Genomic DNA, 19,892 nt, shown 5'->3' with positions numbered 1-19,892 from the left:
ACAACAAGTGTCTTCCTGGGCTCCAGGCACCACATTTTATGGGAATGGTTGTCATTCACTCCTTCACTTTCTCCTCCTTCTATTGCTGTTTGCACCTCTGGAGTTTCAGCCTTCATTACAGTTGCAACAATTGGGTGTGTATTGAGGAAAAGCACATGGTTGAAATGATGTCCAAAAGGGAAAGTTGTGCTTAATCTGAATAGGCGGCCCAAAAACTATAATATGTTGTAACAGTAAAATGACAAGTCCTCTAAGTGAAAAGCTTAGTTACAATGGGGCCTCTAAGTTTAGGTCTAGTAGTGGTGATAGCTGATAGTCTGATAATATTGTTTATGAAATACCAGTAACACTTTCAACCAAGATACTCTCACTTTCATGAGAATGCAAATATTAATAGCAAATGCTTATTACACATGAATTATGTCTGGGCTAGACCTCACACTAAGTACTTCGTATACTACCTCATGTAATGTCCCAACGTCTCACTAAATGGGTTTCAGTTCCCCCTGGTACAGATATGGGAAGCGTGGCCGAGAGCCCATCGGGGACTTCTGAAAGCCCTACAGCCAACATGTGGCAGGACTTTCTTCAGGGTCTAAGTTCTTAACCCGTTTTCTGGGAATGAACAAGCAATTTCAAAAACACGATGCCTCTTAATTAGGGATTGTAATTAAAATGTTCAAATTATTGTCATGTAATTCTGGCAAATTGGAAGAACGGACTCCTTTGCTATGAAACTTAGTCTCAAAGATCATTTCCCAATCATTTCCTCTCATTCATGAAAAAATAAAATAAAGAAAGAATAACAACCCAGAAAACAGGGGAGCCCCGTGCACACGTCAGGCAGGCTCAGTAAAAGGCGGAAATGACTTCTCAGAACCTTGCCTTTTGTCTGGCTTTATGATAGCTGTTGTGCTTGGCAGTGTGAAAAAGGATTGCTGAAAGCAATGAAGCCTAAATAAGGTCTGAAAAGAGATGGAACAGATTGATGAGCTCAGAGGGAAGGGCAGTGGAAGTAGGTGGGGAGTGGGTGGGGAGAAATGACTCTGGGAACTTATTTGCCTATATGCATAGCCCATGGACACAGAGAGTAGCGTGGTGAAGGCCTGGGAGGGGCAGGGGCAGGGTAAAGGGGGTCAATTGGAAAAAAGGGGGTGACATTTGTAATGCTTTCAACAATAAAGATAAGTTTTAAAAAAGAAAAAGAAATAGCTCTAATTCCAAATCACACTATTTTTTTTAATTAGAGAATTTTCTATGGTGTTTAAGGGTTGTTTTCCTCAAAGAGGGCAATTCAATTTTCTATTACATACTACTTTGCAAAGCGAGTTTTATATTATATATATATAATTTTCCCTTAGTACAAGTTCCAAAATACTCCCAGCTTTTCAAATTATGCTTGCAAATCATTATACAAAGATTGAATCAGAATTTATATTTAGAGGACCATGGCTTTGCCTTTGTTTTTTTTAAAATTCACTAGTTTTTAATTTAAAGATTGTACCACTGGAATCCCTAACAAAATATGAGCTTTTTTGTTGAGACTTTAGGGAAGAAATGATACCTAAGAGCTAATGCATATTTATTATAATTTTCTTTCAATCCGGGTAAAATTGGCCCCCAAACCTGAAAGACTTCTCTTTCAGTTGAGTGTCCTACATCAGTGAAGATCAGCAGTGTCTCCTATGAAAAGGCAGGCAAGAGGACAAAGGCTCTCCAGGGACAGAGAGAAATGGCCTATTTTATGAATTGCACCATTACAACATTCTTTATTTCCTGAGGAAATAAATATCCCAACCCATTGTTTACTTATAAACCTCTTCTGAAACAGTTCAGAGAGAAGGGATTGCTGCTGAGGGAATATGAAAGGAAAGTTGGAGAACATTTTTTTTTCATGTGTTCCACAGAGTTCACTTCCCACACATTTCAGAGTACCATTTTTAAAAAGGTTGTATCAAACAAATATATTTACCATTAAAATACTATATCTCAGCAACCTCAAGATCCCACAGTTAAATAAAGTAAGTCAACAGAGATTTAATAAACAACTTGTCACAGCACTGGGTTTGGTATTCAGTGCCATAGGAAGGAGCATCATAGTTTTGTTCTTTGTTCTATGGAAAGCACCATAGCCTGGCTGGAGACATATATATATTATAAATCAGTGCTTTATTAGCCCCCAAACTAGAACTAGATTAGCTACATTTATAATGCCCATATCATGGGCTCAAATTTACTTTATAGAGAAAAAAATATATTCACATGTATACTGTATAATAAAACCCTAATATGTAAATCTACCTAACGGCGGGACAACTGGTCTCTATGATGCACACTGACTACCAGGGGGCAGACGCTCAATGCAGGAGCTGCCCCCTGGTGGTCAGTGCACTCCCACAGGGGAAGCTTTGCTCAGCCATAAGCAGGGCTCATGGCTGGCAAGCATATCAGCAGTGGCTGGAGTCTCTCCCACCTCTGCGGCAGCCCTAGGGATCCCTCGTGGGATGTCCTACGGCTGGCTTAGGCACTCTCCCAGACTGCAAGAGGGCACAGGCCAGGCTGAGGACCCACTCCCCTCACCCCAGTGCATGAATGTTGTGCACCAGGCCTCTAGTTTACATATATATTCACAGTTGTGTATATATTCATATTTATGTAAATACATATGTATGTTTTAAAATTAAGAGGTCATTTGTATTTCATTTGATGAAGAAAATTTTTTAAAATATATTTTTATTGATTTTTTTTACAGAGAGTAAGAGAGAGAGAGATAGAGAGCCAGAAACACCGATCAGCTGCCTTCTGCACACCCCCTACTGGGGATATGCCGGCAACCAACGTACATGCCCCTGACCGGAATCGAACCTGGGACCCCTCAGTCTGCAGGCTCTATTTCAGTGGATAGAGCCAAACCAGTGGATATCTCAGCAGATAGAGCCAAACCAGTTTTGGCAAGAAAATATTTTTAAGAAAGCTTCAAGTATTATAACTTGCTTATAAGGTTTCCCAAAATACATGAAAAAGGATTCTAGATCACTTTATTAGGATATAAGTATATCAACAAATGTACATTAAAAACATTTTTTGACAAGGTGAACGTGCTCATTCCTTACCTCTTAGGTAACATCATTAAAAATCATCATCCCACCCTAGTTGGTTTGGCCAGGTTAGATATCGGTCAGGGGCACATGCCTAGGTTGAAAGCTCGATCCCCAGTATTGGGTGTGCAAGAGGCAGCCTATCAGATTCTCTGTCATCAGTGATGTTTCTATCTCTTCCTTTTCCTTCCTCTCTGAAATCAATAAAAATATATTTTTTAAAATATTATGTTCTTAAAAAAAAACACCACCACACAAATAAAACCATCATCCCCAAGGACAAGGATTGTGTCATCCAATTATCTTAAAACATAATAAAATATAGGAAAACAAGAAGTCATTAGAGGAATGAAAATACTAAAATGGCTGATGTAATCCTTAAAGTAAATTACAAAGACCAAGATTTGAATAGATGCATTGAGCATCAAACAGAAATGTGGGTGGGGTCCAGGCGGCCAGAAGTGGTGATGTCAGTGAAGTTGCATGGAAATAGATGGGCTCTCGGGGTGGAGTCCTCTTTGGTCAGGAAAGAACTGAGGAAGAATAAAGCCTTAAACCTGACCTTGAAAGTAAAGTAACCAATCTAGAAAAGGGAGCTCTAGCTCTGAGAATATCCAATACTCCTAGTTTTTCATAAGTAGTACCCCCAAGGGCTGATAAGAATCAGATGGCATACATACCAACCACATTAAACCATTCAGACTATGAATTTATCACTACTTAATGAGATAACTCAGCTTGCCTTGGTAATACTTTAGAATATTAAAGAACCAAACCCAAGAGAATGGGTGTTTCCTATTGCCTTAATTACTGGTCACAAGCATCTTCTTAAAAACACAAAAGGTAAGTTACTACATGATGAAGATCTTCCTCCTAGCGCTCTAGACACTGACAAATACTCATCTACAGATGAGGATCACATATGGATTTAAAAGACCTATCTAGAATACGAAGTTGTTGTCATGCAGATGTCAAATGACTTCAAAATGATTGTCAAGATCAGAATCCAGATCTTCAGAATAAGAATGTTAAAGGTGTTGAGGGAGGAAGGGAAGGAGGGTAAAATGAATGGATTTGAAAGTGCCGGGTTAAACTAAGTGAAAACACTTACCTTCCTGCAGGACTCCTGGGAGCTAGTCTGCAAATACACCAGAGTCTCTCCAAGACGAGGACATGGAATAGCGTTTCCAAAATGGTACGGCCATGGAAACTTCATTGCATGGAACCCCCAAAGAAGTAATGTTTCACAAAAAGTACTTTGGCACATCATCTGGACCACAAAGCACCATATACGTGCTCAGTATCCATTCCCACACCAAAAGCAGCAGACTTTCTAGAGGCCATAACTCTAAGGGAACATAAACACTAAGCGTCCTCAAGGACTCCCAATCGAGCATGTAAACCCGGGAAGGGTCTTCAGACTGCTATCCACAGGGTTAAACTGAAAGTTTCAGAAACAGGCCAGTCCACTCACTAATTTACACATACAAAAGAGAATTTTCAAAATCCCAAAACCCTGCAACATACAGATACTGTGCTGAAGCAGCATTCAGTAGAATAGAGGGGCACCACGGAGAGATTTGAAATTCACCCTGCCTTCTTTGAAGAAAAGCAAGTTGGCATCATGCCCCTTCTTCCTCATAGGAGGTCTCCAATACAGAGAAGGCTGGCAGATCAGGGACCTCCTCAGGGTGACTGTGTGCTCCCTTTTCCCAGCTAGTTCCAGCTTCTGCACCTTTGCACACTCTTTTCCCTTCACCTGTACTTCCCCTCCCCTACGCTGCCTCACTAAACCTTTGCCCTGCTCAGTTATCTAATTATTCCATATATGCATTTCTATCTTTCAAAAAAATGATTCCAAAAACCTGATGATTCCCTAACCGGTTTGGCTCAGTGGATAGAGCATTGGCCTGTGGCCTGAAGGGTCCCAGGTTTGATTCCCGTCAAGGACATGTACCTTGGTTGCGGGCACATCCCCAGTAGGGAGTGTGCAAGAGGTAGCTGATCGATGTTTCTCTCTCATTGATGTTTCTAACCTCTATCCCTCTCCCTCTCTGTAAAAAATCAATAAAAAATATATTTTTAAAAAAAGACCTGATGAGAAAAATCACACATTTCTTTTTGGTTCCATCATAATGTCTATCTTAGGGCCAGGCTTTTATGAAATACTTGCTATAATTGTTATTTCTAAATAATATGACTGTAAGAGATTTTGCTTATCATTTATATTTGAACAAAATTCTATTCATATGTCCTGAGAAATTAGACTCTCATCTGAGGCCCCAGTTCTGTTTTTTTTATTATTATTATTGGTTTACTTTTATTTTTTTAATTAAGGTATTATATGTGTACATATGTTACCATTGCCCCCCCTCCCCACTCCCATACATGCCCTCCCTCCCCAGAGTTTTTCATCCATTGGTTTTGCTTATATGCAAATACCAATACAGGTTCTGTCTCAAAGATGCTGCTTCCTTAAAAGTTGAAGAAGTTGCCGAAACCGGTTTGGCTCAGTGGATAGAGTGTCGGCCTGCGGACTGAAAGGTCCCAGGTTCGATTCCAGTCATGGGCATGTACATTGGTTGCGGGCACATCCCCAGTAGGGGGTGTGCAGGAGGCAGCTGGTCGATGTTTCTCTCTCCTCAACATTTCTAGCTCTCTAGCCTTCTCCCTTCCTCTCTGTGGAAAAATCAATGAAATATACTTGTTTTAAAAAGTTGAAGAAGCAACAGGAAGAAGGGAAATTGCAGGCTTAACTGTGAATTTAGGAGAAGTGCTGATGTTACTAGAAATAAGGTTCCAGAGTGTGCTGTCCAATAGCCACACATGGCTATTAGCTGGCCCAAATTCATATGTGGCATAATACATGCACTGGGGTTCAAAGACTTACTATGGGGAAAAAAATGCAAAACATCTCAATAATTTTCAATACTGAGGATCAACTAAAAAAAACTTTTGGATATGTTGCATTAAACAAAATATGTTATTAAAACCCATTTTACCCGTTTCTTTTGATGTTTTTATGTGACTACTAGAAAAGTTAAAATTACTTATGTGGTTCACAATACTTCTATTGAATGTTGCTCCAGAGTTTTGAGCACTCAACACTAAAACACAGTCCAGAAAAAAATAATGGTCCAAATATTAAATGTGGCCACTAACTTATTAAAAAAAAAAAAAAAAAACCAAAAACTAGAGGTCCAGTGCACAAAATTTGTGATTTTTTTGGGGGGGGGGGGGAGGGGGGGGGGGGGGCGGGAATCCCTCAACCCAGCTTGCACCCTCTCCAATGCGGGACTCCTCGGGGGATTTCTGACTACTGGTTTAGGCCTGATCCCTGCTGGCCTGATTGACCACATAGTTGGACATCCCTCTCACAATCCAGGATCACTGGCTGCTAACCACTTGCCTGCCTGCCAGCCAGATCGCCCACAACTGCCCTCTCCTGACGCCACCTGCCTCCTCAGCTGGAACCCGCCTCCTCCATAGGAGGCGAATGAGACACCGGGACCAGCCTCCTCCATGCTGCATGGAGCTCTAGGACACTCAGGCCTCACTGCATGAAGCAGCCACCAGGCCTCACCTCTGCTGTGCATGTGGCCATCTTGTGGTGGCCATCTTGTGATGGTGTCATGCCCTCGTATCAAGGTTTTTATTATATAGGATATTTTCATTTTTTAAAAAAGATCAGAGTGCTAAAAAGACAATGAAGTTGAAAACAAACTGTCCTTGAAGATGAATCCATGATACTAAATATTTGATCAAATTCAATAGCTGCATTCCATTATTGGCTTTGAGAATAGAAGATGATGTGAAAATGGACATTCCCACCAAGACAACAGATATCACATCTAAATCAAGTGTGACGCTGCGATCAGAATTTGCAAAGGGGGTGATGACAATCTGATCACAAGGCACTTAAATCTCATGCACACCTAGAGTATCAAAGTAAGTGTCTGAGGTAGCAAGAGATGGGTAGGAGGTTACTTGGGTGAGAGCTGAGCTATCACTAGCTCTATCTGAGAAACTGGGGGAAGACCACATTATGATGAATGATTACAAGGGGGCTTATAGGAGGCTGCTCAGAATACATGATATATAACCCTGACATCTGCAGGACACTGGGGACTGTCCAATGATAGAAACTGGCCGCCCTGCCCAGCTGATGTGGCTCAGTGGTTGAGTGGCAACTTATGAACTAGGAGGTCATGATTCGATTCCCAGTCAGGGCACATGTCTGGATTGTGGGCTCGATCCTCAGTATGGAGTGTGCAGGAGGCAGTCAATCAATGGTTCTCTCATTATTGATGTCTCTCTCTCTCTCTCTCTCTCTCTCTCTCTCTCTCTCTATCTTTCTCTCTCTCAAAAATATATTTTTTAAATATATTTTATTGATTTTTTTTACAGAGAGGAAGGGAGAGAGATAGAGAGCTAGAAACGTCAATGAGAGAGAAACATTGACCAGCTGCCTCTTGCACACCCCCCACTGGGATGTGCCCACAACCCAGGTACATGCCCTTGACCGGAATCGAACCTGGGACCTTTCAGTCCGCAGACCGACGCTCTACCACTGATTTCGGCAAGAAATAATAAATTTTTTAATTATTTTTATTTTTTATTTTTTATTTCTTATTTTATTATTATTCTAAAAAAAATAAATTTTTTAAAGAAAAGAGAAACTGAGTGTCCTGATGCTCAGACATGGTTCCAGGGAGAGGCTGCTACTGTCAAAGTTGGTTTGTACTCCAGAAATTTATTGTGACAAAAAATGCAAGTGTTTTCTGCCAGCTAGTGGTGGGCCACTGCAAGGGAAAGCTGGTATGAAGTGGGCTTAGATCCTTTCTCAGAAGACTGCCTGGAGCAGCCAGAAGTACCACTGGATGAAAGAAACTGTAAACAGCCAAGAACTTAGGTATATTTGTTCACATTAAGCCACAGGGAAGAAATTCTGAAAGGGACGAAAAAATTTCATCCACCAACAGAGGAAAAGCTAGCCCACTGAGTGGGCTGGGATGGACAGAGCATGGGGACAGTACAACTGCTTTATCACAGCATCCCCCAGTGCTGTGTCTCCATGACAGACATGTGCAGCTTCGAGAGGCATGGTAGCACATGTTCCCTGTGTGCATACAGTGACTCAACCGTGAAAACTGAATGTCTGTGTCAACAGATGTGGTTTCTGCAGCTATTCTAGGACAATCAGTTTATTCAATGATCCACCACCTGCCGAGTGTTGCCATACCACTTCAGATGCATGGTAACATGTAGGGCATTCTGCCTTTGCTCTCTGCACACTGGTATTTAGTTTCCATTTAGACTGAATACCAAAAGTGAGGCTAACAGAGGGCTTTGATACACGTTAGTGACAACAGAGTATTGCTGGTTACCTTTAAGGGGCGGGGGTCAAGATCCCTCAACCCCCTTCCAAAAGCACTTTGAGATCAGAAGATGGCCTGCGGCATTTGCACTAGGAACTTCAGTAATAGGCACCTAACATTTAACATTATGTAAAATTAGTGTAAAAAAAACCTCACTTCCAGAAAGAGAGAGAGAAAGAGAGAAATGCATTTCATTAACTCCTTCCAGAAAAAAAAAGAAAAGAAAAGAAAAGAAAACATGAGAAAACCAGGCCTTGATTCCATGAAACACCCTAGACAGGCCTCTGTGAGATCATGTTTCTAGCTCCTTTTTATGAGGAAAAGGTATCTGAAGTGCACAACTTGGTTATTATGTATTGGGAACATTATATGTGAGTCCTTTCCATTCATTAGACACAAGGCAGCTTTCCTGGATTCACAAAATAAATGCTTATCAATTGTTTAAGGATTATTTTTTAATAATTGTTCAATGAAATCATTTAAAAAGATCTCTGTGCAAATGATAAAGACAGTTTCTTATATACCGACTGCACATATGAGGATGTAGATTTAAAAATAAACACCTTTTCCAGCTTCATTAACACTGCAATTCCATAAAGGAGGTAAGTATGGGGAAGGAAGGCTTAGTTCCCCTTCCCCTATCTGCTTCTCTGAGGGGGAGAGAATTGTGGCAATATTTTCATTTTTATTCTACTCCACATTTGCCCCATTGTTCTTTTTCTTAAAGCAATCATTTCAACAATGCTTTCCCTTAGGCTTTCTCGAGGAAGAGCCAGCAGAACAGCCAACAGACATTCTTGATTTGGCAACAACCCAATGACTGTCTTCACAGTTTAGACGTGGGTAGGAATTTAACACGGAACGAACGCATCGGAATTTAGAAGGCTCCGTGTCCATGCTCACACTCAGCAGCACGCGTGAGGACCGCCAGATGCGGGAATGAGAGAAAACGTTTTGCTATGTGCACTCATGCTTCCAAAAGACTTCCTCCCCGGTTCACAGAAAGTTTGCCATGAAACATTAATCCACTTCCATGTGCTGCGAGAGCTATGCAAGACGATCCTTTTCACTGCTTTCTAATGAGTCAGTTTTTGACCCCAAACAACTAAAGTGCTTGACTATCCACTGACGTCATTAGAGCTGACACCGTTTTGTTTCTAAAATGCAAATACCTCCCAGAAAAAGAAGTAAAAATGGTCAGGTGCTCATTTTAATGTATTGCTGACTCTATAAAGGTAATTCCTGAAAAAAAGTGGCTCAAAATATGGTATAAATAGTCCTATATAATAAAAGGCTAATATGGAAATCAATCAAATGGTCACTGTGACAGCACTGACCCACGAGGGGGTAGATGCTCGATGCAGGAGCTGCCCCTGGTGGTCAATGCACTCCCACAGGGGGAGCACCACTCAGCCAGAAGCCGGACTCAGGGCTAGCAAGTGTAGCAGGAGTAGTGGTAATGGGAGCCTCTCCAGCCTCTGTGGCAGTCAGACATCCGCTAAGGGCTTTTAGACAACAAAAGGGCACAGGCTGGACTGAGAGGCCACCCCCCCTCCAAGTGCAACAGACCTCTATATCGTAATATAGAATCAATAGAACCTTCCATGGTACATACACTGAATGGCAATATTCATTTTGTATGTCTACATTTAGGAGTGTTGGGTCAGTCCTTCAGAGTCCATCCTATATAATAAAACCCTAATATGCAAATCGAACAAACAGCAGAATGACTAGTCACTATGATGTGCACTGACCGCGAGGGTGCAGTCCCTCAATGCAGAAGCTGCCCCCTGTTGGTCATTGTGCTCCCATAGGGGGAGCACTGCTCAGCCAGAAGCCAGGCTCATGGCTGGTGAGTGCAGCAGAGGTGGTGGGAGCCTCTCCCGCCTCAGCTGCAGGAGGGTAGTAAGGAGCAAGGGGTCTAGGACTCTGAGAGCCCTGGACTATGAGAGGGATGGCTGACTGCCAGTTAGGCATACCTCCCCTGAGGGGTCCTGAACTTCGAGAGAGAACAGGCCAGGCTAAGGGACACTTCCCCCTTCCTCCCCCAAGTGCACAAATTTTGTGCACCAGGCCTCTAGTTTATTTATAGGGTATACTGCGAACAGACAGTAATCACCATCTTTCCATGAGTGAATTATCTTTAAAATATTAAAATTAGCCTGACCAACTTGGCTCAAAGGCTGATTGTAGACTTATGAACCAAGAGGTCACAGTGTGATTCCAAGTCAGGGCACATGCCCAGGTTGCAAGCTCAATTCCCAGTGTGAAGCCTGCAGGAGGCAACCCATCAATGATTCTCCCTCATCATTGATGTTTCTATCACTCTCTCTCTTTTCCTTCCTCTGTGAAATCAATAAAAATACATTTTTAAAAAATATATATAAATCAATAAAATAGAAAAATATTCCAAAACCCTGAATTAGATGCAACTGAACATTCCCCTTGGCTTTAAACTTATTTATAAGCAACTTAGTTCAACTCTCCACCCACTTAGCCAAATTTCTTGAAGGGCTTTTAAAAAATCTATTATTTACACTTAAAAACTCATCATTCTACATTTCTTCCTCTATTCCTCAGAAAATGCTCTGCATTATCAATGGTCCCTTCCCAGTGAAATCCAACTGTAGCACAGTGATTCCATGTACAGGCTTATGAGCCAAACTGGCTGGGTTTAGCTTTTGATGGCACCACTTACAAGCTATCTAACCTTGGACAAGCTATTTGACCTCTGTCTGCTTCTGTTTACACTTCTAAAAAATGGGACTCATTATGGGACTTTTTTCATGAAGTTGCTGCCTTGAGTTCTTTAACTCAGTGCCCTCCTGGGTGTCTTACTTCTCTTTGTTTTTTCTCAGTGTCTTTCTTTCATTGTCTTCTTCCTCAAGCTTATTCATCATTATCCCTCCCCATCTCCAAGTTGAGGTCTGTCGCCATCATTCTCCCTTTTTTCATTACCTTGAGAAGTTTCATTCACTCACATGATTCACTGTGTTTAATATAAGAGAATTTAACAAGATTTTAAATGGTCTGCATTCTGAGGCAAGATGGCAAGAGAAAGTGTGACTCCACACTGTCTTATTGACAGTAACTATGGTAACAAACAACTAGCTCGTGTTATCATTGCCAAAACAGACACTGACTTCATTTCAGTACTAATAACAAATGAATAGTGAGTGTTGAGTTCTGTACCGCAGAGCATAGGAAATGCTCAGTTTTGCTGGTTACTCAAGGCCCAAGCAGAAAGAAGGTAAAAATGGTGGTGGAAGAAGGAAAGAGCAATCAAGAAAACCATAAATGAATAAATGTAAATTTTACAGAAAATAATTGTAAAAAAAAGAACAATGAAAGAAACTTATGATATAAAATACAAGAGATTCTATCTTTCATAGAGAATATAGCAGGGAGTGGGGAATGCAAGTGCTCACAGGGGCTGAGAAGCAAGTTAAATAAATGAAGTGGGCAGGATGATAACAGGGAGTGGTGAAGGCTGAGGCAAACCAAAGAATGTAACTAAAGGTATTTGCATTCAGAAAAGTAAACATTGCAAGCCAAAAAGGTCACTGGCCTTTACTTTTCTCCTCTAGTGCAGTGATAGGAATTAGTGTCATTGTTACCAGCGCAATGAGGCTGGTTAGCCAAGAAATGTTTTAAAAAACGTATTTATTTTACTGGCTAAAAGCTACAAGTAAGGCAAATTTACTTCACAATCTGATTGCATTTGCTGAGTGAATTGTTATGATTCATAATTCGAGCGTGCACCCACTGCTCCTCTCTATCACAGACCAAACCACTAGGTCCATGGATTAAGATTCACGTATTGGCTTACAGAGAGCCAAATTCTTCCCAAGTCATCCCCAAAGGGTGTTCCACACTTGTATGGGCTCCCTAAAGCACTTAGAGATATATAAAAGTTCCAAGATTTCCCAAGGACAAAGCTGTTAATTCTAAGATGGACTGTAACTGACATTTTAAGTGTTCCTTTCATGTGCATTACACCATGACAAGAAGTTGTTGGTTTGTCTTTGTTTATTGCCACTTGCTTTGGACCAAAGCACACCTTTTTTTCTGCATCCTTGTCAACTGAAAAATAGGAGTCTTGTGGTCCTAAAAAAAATCATATGTGTGAGAGATGGGGTCAAATTCAATTAGGCATCAACTGTGTAAACTATGCCTACGATAAACCCAATGAAAAATATCCAGGATTGCCGAAACAGGTTTGGCTCAGTGGATAGAGCATCGGCCTGCGGACTGAAAGGTCCCAGGTTCGATTCCAGTCAAGGGCATGTAACTTGGTTGCGGGCACATCCCCAATAGGGGGTGTGCAGGAGGCAGCTGATCGATGTTTCTCTCTCATTGATGTTTCTAACTCTCTACCTCTCTCCCTTCTCTCTGTAAAAAATCAATAAAATATATTTTTAAAAATATATATCCAGGATTATCCCCGTGAGCAAACAGCAATTACTTCCAGGAGATACTTATTTGTGTCTGATAAACATATCTCTGGGTTTTCTGATGCTTTAAAATAAGTCCCATTCAACATGTATTGGCCATGTACCATGCATCAGTAGGAATTAAAAAGATGAAACCATAGTTGCTGCAGAAGAGCTTGCTCTCTAGTTTGGGGGGTGGGGGTGGACAGGGAAACCCACTTGGGTACCATGGTGACATCCCTACGAGAGGCATGGAGAGAGAGCTAAGGAAGAATGCAGAAGGAGCACCAGCCCCAGCTGCCTGGAAGGGGGGAGATTAATAAAGCCTTCCTGAAAGTTCATTTTTAAAAATAAAAAGTAACATCCCAACTAAAACATAACACAACTAGCTTAGGCAGTTTAAATGAGCCTATATAATAAACTAGGTAATCAGTACACTACCAACCACAGAAGTCACACAGACACTTCCCTACATTTCCAGGTGTAGTTGTCCTGACTCAGTCCTGCATATTTAGTAACGATTCCTGAAATCACAAATGTTCATTTGAGTAAAAAGATATATTGCCTCTAATTTTGTAAAGCAGTAAGCAGATTAGTTTCTCATGAGCAGAAAACAGTGAAAATTCTAATAAGGGAAATACAATTCTAGAATCCAAAAGACTCCCCTCCGCTGTGGACTGAAGGAACATATACACATGCATCACCTCTCCTGATGAAGGTCTGTGACTGCATTCAAGGTGGAACAGGTAAAAGGTAATGATTAAAGAGAGCCCACTTTCTATTCCCCCATCTCAACTATCGCAAATGCCTGGGAATCTGCCAGTTAGGGATTAATCTTATTTAGATACTGCGAAGACCCCACACCTCAGTGCAAATTTCAGCGGAGGTGACCAAAATGCTCTCCAAAAGTTGGAGAAAACCTTGAATAATATGACAGTTTTAATTAGTAGTTTAGTAACATAACCCATTCATTTCATTTCTTAATTTTGGTTAAAAAAAAACAAAAACATTCAGGCCTTTAAAGACATAACTGTGGGATGGTGAAACACCACGTCCTCTTTATCTTAGATTGGGTTATTATCAATACCAGAACTATGGACATCAATATCCTTTGCTGCAAATTATTAATTACTTTCTTAGATGTAAAATCGCCTGTAATTTCACTTTCAGTGATTTTTTTCTAAAACAAAGTGAACCTAGTATTACCATCGCAGAATTATTTTCACATACCACTTGCTCAATTTACACATTAACAATTTTAATCTCAGTAATTTAAATACTACAATATCTTCATTGAGTAAATAATGAGGACATAATGATACTACCTAATAAAAATATTTACTTGTATTACTCTGGATACCATAATATTAGCTCCAAGTCAGTAAAAATACATCTGTGCAAGTTGTAAAAAGAAATGGTTTTAAGAAGGGCCTCCAACATGGTACCAAATGCAACGTAAAGGCCAAGAGGCCATGATGCATCCATCACACATCAATACCACACAATGGTTTGCTGATAGAAATACAATGTTATTTATCCACTAATCATAGTAATTCACCTGGAGTTACTTGCTAAAATATGTATTGTTGCTTTATCAACAAATAACTCAATTTAAATAAACTTATAAAAAGAGGAACAGAAAACAATTTCTCACATACCACTCTCTGCTGTTTTAAAATAACATATATTCAACTTCTGCTACTAAATCTTTACTTTCCATCTTCAAATAAAAACATTGGGTTTTTAAAATAAAAACATTTTAAAAACAAATAAAAACATATATACCCAATATTAACAACATTGGGTATAAATGATGATTCAGTTTAAAAGGTTTATGAGTACAGGCAGTCTTGGGGTTACGTCGGAGATCCGTTCCTATGGCGCAACATAACGTGATTTTCGCTGTCAGTCAGAACTCACCTACTTAGGTGCCAACTTACTCACAGGGAGCACATGCACAGCAGTAATGACGGGAAACAATAAAAAAAATTAAAATAAAGATAATTCCTGCCCTTTACTTTGTGGTAAATAAATAATAAAAACATAAGGCACATATGTACATATGTGGAAATGATTTAACTTCTTTAAATAAATAAATGGGAGATGGCATCATAACCACAAAATGACGTAAGTTGAGTCCAACATAACCCAAGGACTGCCTGTATTTTTCAATGAATACTTTTCATAAGTACAGTATTCTTGCAGTTTTGGTGAAATGAACTCACTAAACCAGAGGTGTGAATCTTTGTCTGTCAAAGGCCTTTTGGATATTTATAACATCATTTGTGAACCATACACATTTATCAACTTGAAAATTAGCCTACTATATTTGATCTAACCTTTAATTAACTCACCCCTAATGCCTTGGCAGGGCCAGACCAAATGATTTCTCGGGCCTTATACAGCCCACCTCTGGTCTAAACCTTCACTATAAAACTGGGAACAATAAGAAAATGGCTATGAATTTGGAGACAAAATGATAAAAAGAACCATAGTTTCATGGATGGGAAGGAACTCAAGCACATTACACATCTCCATACATCTGCATTTTTAGGTAGAACATTTGTTTGTATTAGGAGCAGGAGTAAGCATTAGGCTTGAACACAGAAAATTCACATTCAAATTAAAGCTTATTATTATGTGTGTGACCTCCTCAGGTGCAAAAGTGAGGATGGTGACACGCGTCAGCAGGTGCAGAGTGCTGGAAAAGCCACACACTGCCGCAACAGGCACCCGATATTTCTACAGTGGATTCTGAATGTTGAGCGTCTGTGCCACTACAGCCTCCAACGGGTCCTAATAGATCTTTAGGTGTGTTTTTCTTCATCCTGAATTTTCCCTTTTCTATACTTATGTTTTGTTTAGAACCATTTCTCTACTTTGCTAAGATAATAATGAGCTCAATACAGGAAATTCCCCTTCTATCTGGATGCCAACTGGAACTTATGCTTACTCTGGAGTCCTGAGTCCATTGGAAAGAATAACTGAATGGCATACAAGATTTAAGACCACTATCTTATCATCCTAGGATCCTTCCCAGTGACAATTTGGAAAGCCCCTCAATAATCAGCCAAAGTCATGAAGCAGCAGTACAAATCCAATGTGTATTCAAATCAGTAACAGCTGTAGCCACCAGAACATCTGTATACCAATTCATTTTTTACAAATTACCTCTTTCACACTGGGGTCCAGTAAAGCCGTAAGTGCATGCACATCGGTTTGGGGCCACACACCTGCCACCGTTGAGACAGCCACTTTCACAGACAGCTGAAAAACAAGGAGAGAGGAGCTGAGAGGCCTTCTAATGCTAATGAAATAACACTCTCTGCTCCTTGTAAAGGACAACAATAAAAAAAAATCTAAATAATGTGTTTTAAACAGTTATTCTATAGTTCTAGCTCAGCCAACTCTTAGGTAGGACTACCTGGGTAGGTGAGTTTGTACCTGTGTAAACACTGGCAGTTTCATTCCAGGAAGCATAGGAGCAATGCTTTCAGTTCTGCATCCAAAATGGTGCTTTATAAAAGGCATCACTGAACTCAAAGATACACAGAACATTTTGAGGGTTGCCAGAGGGAGGAGGATTAAGAGGGAGAGTTAAGAGGGGGAAGGGATTAAGACATACAAATTGCCAATTATAAAAACAGCCATGGGGATGTAAAGTACAGCATAGGGAACACAGTGAATAACATTGTAATAACTTCCATGTTTCCCCGAAAATAAGACATCCTCCGAAAATAAGACCTAGCGCAACTTTGGGAGAAAAAAAATTAATATAAGACACTGTCTTATTTTCGGGGAAACAAGGTAGGTATGGTGTGAGACGGGTACTAGGCTTAACGGGGAAATCACTTCATAAGACATTATATATATATATATATATATATATATATATATATATGTGTGTGTGTGCGTGTGTGTGTGTGTGTGTGTGTGTGTGTGTGTATATATACATATATGTGTGTGTGTGTGTGTGTGTGTGTGTGTGTGTGTGTGTCTAATCACTGCTGTGCTTAAAACTCAAAAGAACTTAGGGCTATTGTTATAGTGAATGAGGTAACACATGCAAAGAGTCTGAAATGTGCCTAGCACAGAGTAAGTAAGTCAGTAGCTGAATAATGTTGTTTTGGTTGTTGGTTGTTATCTCACTCATCTTCCTGGCTCTACTTTGGGCAAAAACATGGTATGCATAAAGATCCTCAAAACCTGGCCCATATCTTCCATTCCATGCAATAGCTCCATTCCCGTAACTCCCCTTAGCACAGAAGTTCTAGCAACACCAAAGCACCCGCCATGTTCAACAGCTCATGCTCTGTCACGCTCCAGCACTGTGGCCCATGCTGGCCATCTGCCTAGAAGGCCCATCTCCCATCATCTGACAACTGAACTCCTAGCTGGCCCTCAAGACTCAGCTGAAGGGTGTCCCACACTGGGGAGGCTGCCCCCCTTTTCTCTCGCCAATTGGAAACAACATAATAAATACACATACTTAAGAATTCATCCATGTAATGAAATTCAGCCATTAAATGTATGTTTAAATGTTTAATCACATGGAAGATACTTCTAATAAAATATTTAGACAAAAAGTAGTATGAAAAAGTATGCATAGGGTAAGATCTCATGTTCCAAATATATATTAAGAGACTAATGGGATATCTGAAATGATGGGTTATGGATAATTTTATTTTTTATATTTTTGAACTTTTCCAAATTTTTTCAGGATATATATATATCTTTAGCTTGGTGTGATATAAAAATACGTTTTGAAAAGGAATTTTTTTCTTCTGAAAAGCACAAGGACTTATAAAGGAGCAAACACAATGAACTGTTTGTGAATGAACCAACAAACTGAACACCATGTGATACCTATTAGAGCAGCAGAATCTAGATTGGGAAACTAAAGAGATGCAAATACCATTGATCAAGAGAAAGGACACATTTAAGGAGAAAGATGAGATTGATTTCTTTATTTGAAATGCTTCTTGAAAATTCAGGTGGAGGGGGCAGTGATCAAATGGAAGGTTGACAGCTGGAATGAATAACAATTCTGCACCTTTGGTGGTGACTATAAACCAAAGGGATAAGGTAAAGTGAGCTGGTGAAGACAAACGAGAGGAAAATTAATCAAACTACCCATTCCCAAGGTTCCTATCAGAAATTTGGTGCTAAGTGTGCAGAGTAAGTGACCTGTTCACCAATAAGCCACTGGACATCTATGAAAAGTCATGTCCCAGGTAATCAAAGAAAATCCACTGGTGTTTATCTCTGTATTCTTTTGGCCTGTATATCTGCCCACATGTCTGTCTACATGGATTAACATCTAGAATACTTACAGCTATGGTATACTTACGTTGTCCACAGTGAGTCCCTATGTATCCTTTCTGGCATATACAGTGATCATCGCTGCAGCTACCTCCATTCATACAGCGAATATTACAGTGTTGGACTTGAAAAGGAAAAAGAAAAGAAGAATGCTTTAGTTTAGCAATTTAAGTACATAGGTTGCAACAGTTCACAGAAGTTGATCTATAGTGATTTAAAGAGGAAATAAAATGATTTATCAAGATTCATATATTTATTCAGAAGTAACCTAATTGGCAATGATAAACATCTTATCGTTTGTATGTATAAAATAATTTACAATACAATGTAATTGTTTCTTTGATTTTTACTCTAATCATGCCAACCGACTTCCCTAATTTAGCAGAACTTACCGCTCAATATAATTTCTGTAATTTATACCAAGAAAGCAGTGGTTTGAGTAACCATATGAGGCAAGATTACCATGGCAATAATTTTTCTTTTAAAAGATTTATAATTCCAGCTAGGTGCCCAGGAAAACAGTCAGAGTGAGAAAGTCCAAGGAACTTTGTTAAAAGAAGTTTTGGCGACAACAAAAAAGAAGGGGAAAAACCTACAACAGCATTTAGTCACGAGACTCCTGATAATAGAGACCTGCTGCACTCGGCTCAGAGAGAGCTGCTTGCTTCAACTTTAACCTTAAATCAAATAAGACCTGCAGTGTTAGAAATTCATTCTTCATTAAATTGTCACCTACAGAAGTGGGGGCTTCAGGGCCCAGGATAGAAAGACCACAGGCAGGCCAGCAGACCTGAGAGAAAGCTAGAGTAAAAGACACCTATGAGCGTGATGGCAAGTCATGAGCTCTCATTTCTCTAGAGTTTAGGCTGTCTCTATTGTAGTGGTGCGGGTATGCTAAGAACACTTTCAAAATCCCAGGCTGTTCCTTAGGCCTCCAGAAATAGTAACTACTCTACTTGGAAAAGACTGAAGGCTTTCTTGAATTCATCATCAATCCTCAGTGGCACATCCCTACACAAAAAGGCCAGGCCAGGCATGGAAGTCTGCCTTACTCTGTCCTGTCCTCCAAGCAGTGGGAGTAAATTTCTAAAGAAAAAGGCTCAACAGTTTTACATCGATAAGACTGTCAAACCTCAGAGGAAAGGTAGTGGAGGGTAGGGGTAAGGGGGAGAGATCAACCAAAGGACTTCTATGCATGCATATAAGCATAACCAATGAACACAGACACCAGGGGTGGTGGTGACGGCATGAGTGTGGTTTGGGGGAGCAAGGAGAGATAAGATACATATGTAATATCTTAATCAATAAAGAAATTTTTAAAAAATCATTACATTAAAGAATTTTAACAAGGGGGAAAGAAAAAGAAGAGAATCCTTCTATGTGCAAGAGCAGACATCAGGGGCTATGCTCTTTCTTCTGCTCAGTCTTCCTGGAGCATGGAGGCCCTATCTTCTCCCAGGAGCAGAGAGAAGACTCCAGCAGCCTTGTGAGGATCAAAAAGCAGCTGCTGACTCCAGGAGAAAGTGCCATTTCATAAGGAGCTGCACAAATCTCAGCATGACAACAGGGAAAGGAAGGGGCCAGAACTCAACACTTACTATGCCCTCACAGAGCACCGAAGAGTGAAGTCACATTGAAAGTGGCGCACTTTTGCAAGAACA

General features: G+C 40.2%; 1 protein-coding gene across 2 annotated transcripts in view; it reads right to left on the bottom strand.

Annotated features, from left to right (window-relative positions):
- FBN1 (fibrillin 1) overlaps positions 1-19,892 on the bottom strand; it is a 232,076-nt gene that overhangs the window by 169,577 nt on the left and 42,607 nt on the right. For both annotated transcript variants that reach the window (XM_045582776.1, XM_036442846.2), the window contains exons 5-6: positions 18,260-18,355; positions 16,081-16,176 (exon numbers count right to left, since the gene is read on the bottom strand). In XM_045582776.1, coding sequence (XP_045438732.1) covers positions 16,081-16,176; positions 18,260-18,355 — 192 coding nt within the window. The remainder of the gene's footprint in view (positions 1-16,080; positions 16,177-18,259; positions 18,356-19,892) is intronic.

The sequence above is a fragment of the Pipistrellus kuhlii genome, unplaced genomic scaffold (assembly GCF_014108245.1).
Source record: "Pipistrellus kuhlii isolate mPipKuh1 unplaced genomic scaffold, mPipKuh1.p scaffold_m20_p_1, whole genome shotgun sequence".
NCBI lineage: Eukaryota > Metazoa > Chordata > Mammalia > Chiroptera > Vespertilionidae > Pipistrellus > Pipistrellus kuhlii.
This window is presented reverse-complemented; position numbering and strand designations above follow the sequence as displayed.